The following is an 8,786-nucleotide window of genomic DNA, read 5'->3' on the forward strand; positions in this document are numbered from 1 at the left end:
CATCCAGCCTCAAGAGCATAAGTGTGTGTGTGAGGTCAGATACTTTTGCTTGCTTCTGGATTAATTCACACACACGGTTTTACATTTACAGCATTTAGCACTTATCCAGAGCAACTCACAAAGGTGATTAGCGTTCAGGCAGAACGTGTGTCCGAGCTAGTACAAATTCCCTCGGTGCTCAGACGCTTGTCAGAATGCTAGGAGAAACCAAGGATGGTTCTCCTGTACTAGAATGTGTTTCTGCATAATATAATATACAAATGTATTATCAAGTTGTCCATCCAGTGATTATTAATACCACGTTTAAATAAACAAACTAAACACTGTAGGATCAAACATCTTTAATGTAGAGATGCTTACTGAGTATTTACCTTTTAAAAATATCATCCATCAGTGCCTTTATTTACACAGAGACGTTTAAATGGAACACATTTATGATTTTTCTTTGTTCACTGGTCTTTTCCACTATTCACTGGGTTCAGAGCCGGAAAAAAAAAGGTTTCAATCTTCTAGTAACTTCATAAAACATCCTCAAAATTAGTTTCTTCAAAACTTTAATCACTGTATGTAGATGGCGACAGCTTATATACAACCAAAAAGAGCGGTCTGGTACCCATACAGATGATTTAAAAATAATAATAATAATAATAATCTTATGACCCAGTTGTGTGTTAAACCCACCGTGGAGAGAACCTTCTCCCACTGATCTATGAAAAATGTGTCCTGGAGAGTTGAGTAACTCCCCGTGAGACTAGGAAAACCAAAAGGCAGTGTTCCAGGAGAGCAGCGGTAGCACAGTTGATCCAAGGTCCAGAGACAGCAGCCAGAAAGCCATTAACAAGCTGTGCATACTGAGACATGATGGAACTGCTTGGAGGTTACATTTCAATGTCTTCCGTTTGTAAACACACTAAGAAACCGATGCAGTGCGTCCAGCAGGAGTCCGTCCACAGCTGCGTCACGTCAGGTCTCGGGTTCATAGCTTTCATTAATCCGTATTCCACGCCGAGGCACTCCCCCTGCATCTTTAAAACACACTTACTCTTTCTGCCCGTCGCAGACTGTATTTTATATACAAACACAAACAGTTTCCCTGTAACAACACAGTGGCTTCGCCGTCCACAGATAACGCAGTGTCCATCAGCTCGGTTCCGTCTCTGTGGCCCAGGTTTCAGTCGTCGGCGCTCTCCAGGATGCTCTGGCTCAGGGCCAGGTCCCAGTAGTGCTCCGTGCCGTGCTTCTTAAAATGCTCCCGTGCCATGTTCTCTGTGGGGCACTGCTTGAACTTCAGATCCACAAAACTGCGCTCTTTGGCCGTGCCCTGGGACAGAGAGAGACAGAAAAGGTAGTGGGTAAAATACAAAAACAGAGGCAATAACAGACTCTTCACATGCGTCTAGTGCTTTCATGAACAGGTCCTCAGCTGCTTACCTCCCAAACCAGTGTGCACTTGTTCTTCTTATTTGTTCCCTCCTCATCAGAGCCATCAGGATCTGGCAAGAAATGAATAGTTCAGAGGATAGAGATTAACTCCTGTAGGCCTCTCTCTGTCAAACAGCACCAAACAAAGATGAAAACAAGGTGCTACTCAGTCAGGTACTGATTCTTAACTCATCCGCATCGTATTTCAATGGTCAGGACTCCCACAGAGCAGGTATTATTTGGTAGTTGATGTGTTTGGCTGGGGCTCCATCCAGCAGGCCACTCTCTGTCGGTAAGGGTAGCGCTGCGCTGTGTCACACAGCACGGAGCAGCGCACACCCCCTCGTCTTTTGTTGTTGCACCAACACAAGGCTCAGCGGCGCAAGCCAAACAGCCAATCAGATAGAGGCTCAGCCTGGCCCGGCCACTCAGCGCTCTCCTCGAGAGACACCGCTGGAGCTGTGGGCTCTTAACATATTCTTTGTTTATTTAATACTTTCTTTATTAAATTTTTACTTATTGTTTTTATTTTGTTTAAAGCCAGAAGTGCACTGAAGGAAAGAAATTCCTCATTTCTTGTATTGTTCGACTTGTAAAAAAGAACAAGCTTGAAACTGTTTACATTACAGGAGGTCCTCGGGTTACGTCAGTCCCGAGTTACGATGTTTCGTGGTTACGACACATCTCCCATTTACTGTATAAAGCCTTGTTTCGACTTAAGTGGTTTTGCGGCGGAAGAATACACGGTTACGCGGCTCGGGACCGAGGAGGATAGTTGTTAGGATAGGATAAGTGCTTACAGTATGTTATTTACGTACAGTATGTACGTATGTTCCGACTTACACCAAAAATCGGTTTACGATGCGACGTAGGAATGGATCGATGTCGTAAGTCGAGGACCCCCTGTATTTGTTGTGGTGCGTTAATTTTTCTGTATTGGGGTTTGTCAGCTCTCTAACCTCAGGAGATTGTTTTAATTAGCTTTAAGTTATATTTTTTTACTCTCTTTATTTAAGAAAAAAACAGAGACGTGCACCGAAGGGAAGAAATTCCTTATTTTTTGTATTATTTTTTTTGTATTTTTCGACTCGAAAAAGAGAACAAGCTTGAAACTGTTTACATTATTTGTGGTGGTGTGTTAAGTTTGTCGTATTGTGGTTTGTCAGCCCTCTACCTCAGGAGATTTTGTGTTTATTTAAGAATAAACAGAATTGCACTGAAAAGAAGAAAATCCCTTATTTTTTTAATTGTTTTTCCTAAGAACAATTCTATTTGAAAAAAGAAACAAAGAAAGAAAGAACTAGAAAAGATGTCTAGTGAAGGGAGAATTATTGTATTGTGGTTTCTCCTTTTCTACCTCAAAAAAAGATTTATTTTCCTAATGTTAAGGCAAATTTGTTTTTTGTTTTTTTTTTACTGTTCCATTGTTTCTAAACAAAAATGTTGATTGTGATAATAAAGTATTTTGTTGTCACGTACAATGTTCGGCGAAAATCTATCCTAGGTCTTTTGGATTCTTTGGATCTATGAAGCTTAAATATTAAAAATGATCGGTATCAATATCAGCAATACTGGCCCAGCATTACCGGTATCGCCAACCTCTAGTTAAAACATTATCACGCCAAGAAACACCTCCTTTTATGTATTCCACTGCCTATAAACCCCTCTCTCCCTTCAGTTTCCTGGGAAGAAAAACACAGAGGGGGTCCGTCTTCCATAAACACAGCAAAGCCGCCCACAACTCACCACTGACTTTCTCAGCGTTCACTTTCACCTGCCTCAAGCACATACTTTAACTTAGACTCACTGCCAAGAGGCATCCCTCCTCCCATTCCCCGATCTCTTACCATCCCTCTTTGAACTGGGCTCATCCCATTTGATCCGGTTCAGCATCAATCTCTTAAACTTCTTCTGGGACTTGGGGCCTAGAAGAGAAAACGTGACTTCAGGTCAAAAATCTCATTATTCTAACAAGTCACGACATTCGATTTAATATATTTCCCCGTGTCACCAGCGCTCGATTTGCTCACCTCCCTCCACCACCACGATGTTGACGTCTTTGTGTAGCACCACGGTGCCTGAGAGGTACAACTGGTTTGCATTGGCCTCCACTTTGAACTTCTTGGCTGGATTATGCAGATTACGTATCCTGCCGTCATGGAGGGATAGATCACGTGAAAAGACAGAAGGAACAGTCAGGATGTGAGTGTGCCTTGTTCAACCTGAAGGCCTGACATCCCTTAGATCACATGCCCCTGATCTTCTCTTTGAAGGAGAGAGAATGTAATCTGCTGGTACAAAAGGGCTGAACGGTTCGGGGAAAATATCTAATTACGTTTGTGACTGTGATTTTAATGTAAACTATTTTCTAGATTGAATTCCAGATCTATTTTTTTATAACCATGAATATCTGGCTGAATGTGGCGTGGTCGTATACACAGCAGTGTCCAGCTGCCTCCAATTGGTCTAAATGTACTGGAGAAGAATAATGTTCCTGTTTAAACTCCAGAATTATGTTTCAATATAAGAATGATCAGTGGGGATCCAGATCTGTGCAGCGGTCTAAACATGGGCCTCATCATCAGGAGCTCACCCCAGTTTTTAAACCATATTTTAACTGTTCATAAAGGACATGTGTATGTTTTACCTGTAGACCGCAATGTAGACTCCCTGACTCAGGTCCTCCCTTAGCTTTTTCACTTTCTTCTCTTTCCTTTGTTCGACTGTGAGCTTGCGTGCCGCGTTCGCCTCCTCATGGGCTCTGTGCATACGCAACAAATACAGGTCAATAATCCTTATCAGTGTCAGACACCAAAGTCCCTGTTTGTGAGCACAGTAGAGCTGTTATTTAAACTCCATAGTGGTCTGTGTACTCACTTTTGTCGTTTAGCCATCTGCGCTCGAACGTGGGCTTCCACCTTCGTGGGGTCCTGCACCGCCTCCGTTCCCAGCACACGCATCAGATTAGAAATGCGCACTGCACAGACACAGGACACAGCATAAAGTGATTACATTATATTCACTCAGGGTTGCGGTGGGTCCAGAGCCTACCTGGAATCACTGGGCGCAAGGCAGGAACACACTCTGGAGAGGGCGCCAGTCCTTCACAGGGCGACACATACACACACCCACACCTACGGACACTTGAGTCGCCAATCCACCTACCAACGTGTGTTTTTGGCTCGTGGTAGGAAACCGGAGCACCCGGAGGAAACCCATGCAGACACAGGGAGAACACACCACACACCTCACAGACAGTCACTCGGAGGAAACCCACGCAGACACAGGGAGAACACACCACACTCCTCACAGAAAGTCACCCGGAGGAAACCCACGCAGACACAGGGAGAACACAACACACTCCTCACAGACAGTCACCCGGAGGAGACCCACGCAGACACAGGGAGAACACACCACACTCCTCACAGAAAGTCACCAGGAGGAAACCCACGCAGACACAGGGAGAACACACCACACTCCTCACAGACAGTCACCCGGAGGAAACCCACGAGGACATGTGGAGAACACACCACACTCCTCACAGACAGTCACCCGGAGGAAACCCACGCAGACACAGGGAGAACACACCACACTCCTCACAGACAGTCACTCGGAGGAAACCCACGCAGACACAGGGAGAACACACCACACTCCTCACAGACAGTCACTCGGAGGAAACCCACGCAGACACAGGGAGAACACACCACACTCCTCACAGACAGTCACCCAGAGGAAACCCACGCAGACACAGGGAGAACACACCACGCTCCTCACAGACAGTCACCCAGAGGAAACCCACGCAGACACAGGGAGAACACACCACGCTCCTCACAGACAGTCACCCGGAGGAAACCCACGAGGACATGTGGAGAACACACCACACTCCTCACAGACAGTCACCCGGAGGAAACCCACGCAGACACAGGGAGAACACACCACACTCCTCACAGACAGTCACCCAGAGGAAACCCACGCAGACACAGGGAGAACACACCACACTCCTCACAGACAGTCACCCAGAGGAAACCCACGCAGACACAGGGAGAACACACCACACTCCTCACAGACAGTCACCCAGAGCAGGACTCGAACCCACAACCTCCAGGTCCCTTGAGCTGTGACAGAGACACTACCTGCTGTGACAGTGCCGCACTAAACATACATCTAATAAAACCCCGCCCCCACAAAATATTTCACTAAACAACTATCAATAAAGTAGAAAAATCCAAACAAAATGTCCCTGTAGCATTTCACCTCCACTTTCATCATCCCCCTTTACCTTTGGGTTCTGGTGGCGGCATAAGACCAAGACGGACCTTCTCCTGGAGCTCCTTTTGACACTCCCGACGTGTCTGTCGTCTGAGCTTCTTCTGCTCCCTCTTAGTCAGATACACGCCTAGTGTCACTGGTTTGTCCCCGTCCACTGAGACACAGAGAGCAAGAGAAACGTGAACTAGACAAATATAAACATTGAATATAAGGGGCTTTGGTTCCTCAATTTAACAGCCATTACAAGAAACTGTACCACAATACCTGGAGGGGCCATTTGAGCTGGGTGCTCCACCAAAGTAGTGATCCCATGAAACTCCACACCGTCAAGTACTGTGTCAGCAGAACTAAAAAAAATAAAATAAATTATTTCAGAGCTTTACTACAGTAGTTACCGAACCCTGCTTTAACAGCTGCACATACTTACAGCTCTATGTTAGAGGGCAGGATGAAGGAGTCCCACCATTCGAGGAAAGGTACCTCTCCCTCACCGAGCTCCTTCTTAGGGGCAATCAGTGCCAGTTTAGTTGAAGCCTGAATTCCGGTCTTTTTAGCAGCCTGCGCAATTTCCATCTGCAGCCTTTCCAGCTGAGTCTGAGAAGAGAGGGATTGAAAAGTAACTAACTAGCCAATCCAATCAGCACTATTCCCAAGGCAGATATTAGAAGATGAAAAGGCTGGTGTAGTGCCATTTGCTGTCCCACTGACCTTGGTGCGTATTCGCTGGGCTATTTTCTCAAACCGGCCTTTCTCGTGGAACTTAAAGCCCTTTCTGGGTCTCTGTGGTGGTGGCACGATCATCCGAGGGTCAAAGTAGGAGGTGGACTCAAGATCATCACTAGGTTTCTCCTTCAGCTGTTGCCTGAACTGCTCTCTCTTCACTGCTCTGATGTTAGCTAGAGAGGATGAAAAGGACAAAGAGGTAAAGCAGGTGGTAAAGTCAGGACAGGAAAGAAGTAGGGGAACGATTCAGGATAATGCCGTTAGGGCTATGTTTACGTGTTACCCTTAAGAGTGGGCATGCGGTGCGTCAGTTCCACTTCCTTGCCACTGGCATCGACAGTTCTTCCAAGTTCATCCAGAATGAGGGGTGTGGGTTTTGTGATCTCACGAGCCTCAACCTTCCTGTAAAAACAGACAATGCCAACTATGACAAATGTTTCCCAAGAAAATGCAGATTGCATCACGTGTATGAGCATTGTTTTCTCCATAAAACTCTCCACGTACGGCGGTGCAATGCCCATGGCATGTAGATTGGCCAGCGCCACGAGGTTGTGTGGTCCTGTGTTGCCTGGAGTTCCAAGGATCCCAGGCTTCATAGCCAGGGTGGACTGGATCTTAGCCTGAAGCTCAGCAGCTTTGCGAGCCTTCTCGATGGCATCATTCATGAAGCTGGCCGCTTGGGATGGTGCGATGGACTGAGTCGTACCCGCTGAGGGAGCACCCAGGTTGGAGAGGATGGAGCGAGCGGAAGGAGACTCTGGAAGCGGTAATCTCGACTGAGGAAGAACACAGACAGGGACACGGAGAGAAAAGAAACCCCTTAAAACCACAACTAATATTCAAACAGAGAAAAAAAGACAGCTGGAAATTGTAAGTCCTCTACCTGAGGGACAGAGGGTGGAGCTGCAAAGCTGAGCTGCTTTTTCCTCTCTTCAATCTGCCGCGTGGCCGCTTCCATCATCTGCTTTATCTGTGGGGAACAATGGGGTTGAGTAGTAAAAGGGTTAAAAAGCTACTACACCACCAGTTAATTAATAATCAATAAATATATATTCTAATCAGTTTCCAAAAAGCTGTCTTATACACTGACCATGTGTTAATAATAAAGCGCTCTACCTGCATTTTGGTGAGCATGCCAGGGCTTTCGGTAGGAGGTCCAGGTAGGACTTCTGGCTCTTCGACTTCCTCAAAGCGAGGAACCCTCTTCTTTTTTGCTGTAACTTCACCAGTCTCTCCATCTTTTGCCCCTTCCACTTCATCTCCAAATACATCCTGTGTAGAAAGAAAGAAAGAAAGAAAGCGAGCGAGCTTTATCCAGGGTCATACCGACTAAAAGATTAACCCTATATTCACTGTTTAAGTAAAGCAACACAGACCAAATTCATCAAAACAGAAAAGCAATCAGACCTTCAGGTCTCTCTTTCGGTTCCTCTCTCCCGTTCCTTTGATGCCCCGAGAGTTTCTACTCTCCTCGAGTGCCTCGAAGAGCTGCTCCACAAAGCCACTCGCAGAATCATCAAGGAACGGCCTCAGCTGGTCTGAAAAGAGCGAGGGAGACATTCCACATTTGAAAGCAGTTTTTACCTCAGTCTCTCCCTTCTTTTAAAGATGACATTATGAAGAAGTCCCTTTTTCAGTGCTTTTGCACATTCAAGTACCTGGAATGTCTGCCAACCCACAAAATGTGAAATAAGACCACCCTGTCAGTCGTTTGTGGTCTGCCTTAGTCAGTCTAGGGGGCTCAGATTTGGACCCCCTTCTGTTTAGACCAGGAGTTGGCAGTCATATCCACATAGGGCCAGTGTGGCTGCTGGTTTTTGTTCCAATCAACAAGGAAGTCACATGACCAGCTGTTTTACTGAGTCCAAGGAGTGGAATCAGGTGTGCTCTGGTCTGAACGGACTGAAATCCAGCAGCCACACCGGCCCTTTGCAGATAAGATTGCCTTAATCCTTGGGACTAAAAACACACAGTTGGTTCCATCGCCATATTATACATTTATCCACTGATCCATCATCGGTAACCACACCATGTTCAGTGTCAACGTGGGTCCAGAGCAAACCTGAAACTGAGCGCAAGGCAGGAACACACCCTGAACTCACCCAGTCACTCCCACGCTCATCCACCCCTGTGGACAGTTTCACACACTCTCCCAGCCACTCACATGTACACCTACACCTGTGGACCATTTCTCACCGCCACTCCCCCTACAAACGTGTGTGTTTGGACTGCGGGAGGAAAGCAGAGCCCCTGAAGTAAACCCACACAGACACAGGGAGAACACACCACACTCCTGACATTAACCTAACACGCGTATCCCACCCTGAAACACAAAGAAATGTATTTTACTTCCTACCTGTAGTCTTCCTTTT

The 8,786-nt window shown here is 46.2% G+C and overlaps 1 protein-coding gene across 1 annotated transcript in view; it reads right to left on the reverse strand.

Moving 5' to 3' along the window:
* Positions 1–335: 335 nt before the first annotated feature.
* The window catches only part of prpf3 (PRP3 pre-mRNA processing factor 3 homolog (yeast)), a 9,816-nt gene continuing 1,365 nt past the window's right edge, over positions 336–8,786 (reverse strand). The window contains exons 2-17 of the mRNA XM_066684025.1: positions 8,771–8,786; positions 7,822–7,952; positions 7,531–7,686; positions 7,298–7,384; positions 6,919–7,190; positions 6,698–6,816; positions 6,400–6,587; positions 6,119–6,285; positions 5,956–6,038; positions 5,702–5,845; positions 4,300–4,399; positions 4,070–4,183; positions 3,453–3,571; positions 3,270–3,347; positions 1,432–1,493; positions 336–1,321 (exon numbers count right to left, since the gene is read on the reverse strand). The exon at positions 8,771–8,786 is cut by the window's right edge and continues 142 nt beyond it. Of these exons, the coding sequence (XP_066540122.1) occupies positions 1,172–1,321; positions 1,432–1,493; positions 3,270–3,347; positions 3,453–3,571; positions 4,070–4,183; positions 4,300–4,399; positions 5,702–5,845; positions 5,956–6,038; positions 6,119–6,285; positions 6,400–6,587; positions 6,698–6,816; positions 6,919–7,190; positions 7,298–7,384; positions 7,531–7,686; positions 7,822–7,952; positions 8,771–8,786 (1,986 nt within the window). The 3' untranslated portion in view covers positions 336–1,171. The remainder of the gene's footprint in view (positions 1,322–1,431; positions 1,494–3,269; positions 3,348–3,452; positions 3,572–4,069; positions 4,184–4,299; positions 4,400–5,701; positions 5,846–5,955; positions 6,039–6,118; positions 6,286–6,399; positions 6,588–6,697; positions 6,817–6,918; positions 7,191–7,297; positions 7,385–7,530; positions 7,687–7,821; positions 7,953–8,770) is intronic.

This window comes from Hoplias malabaricus, chromosome 10 (genome assembly GCF_029633855.1).
Source record: "Hoplias malabaricus isolate fHopMal1 chromosome 10, fHopMal1.hap1, whole genome shotgun sequence".
In the NCBI taxonomy this organism is placed as follows: domain Eukaryota; kingdom Metazoa; phylum Chordata; class Actinopteri; order Characiformes; family Erythrinidae; genus Hoplias; species Hoplias malabaricus.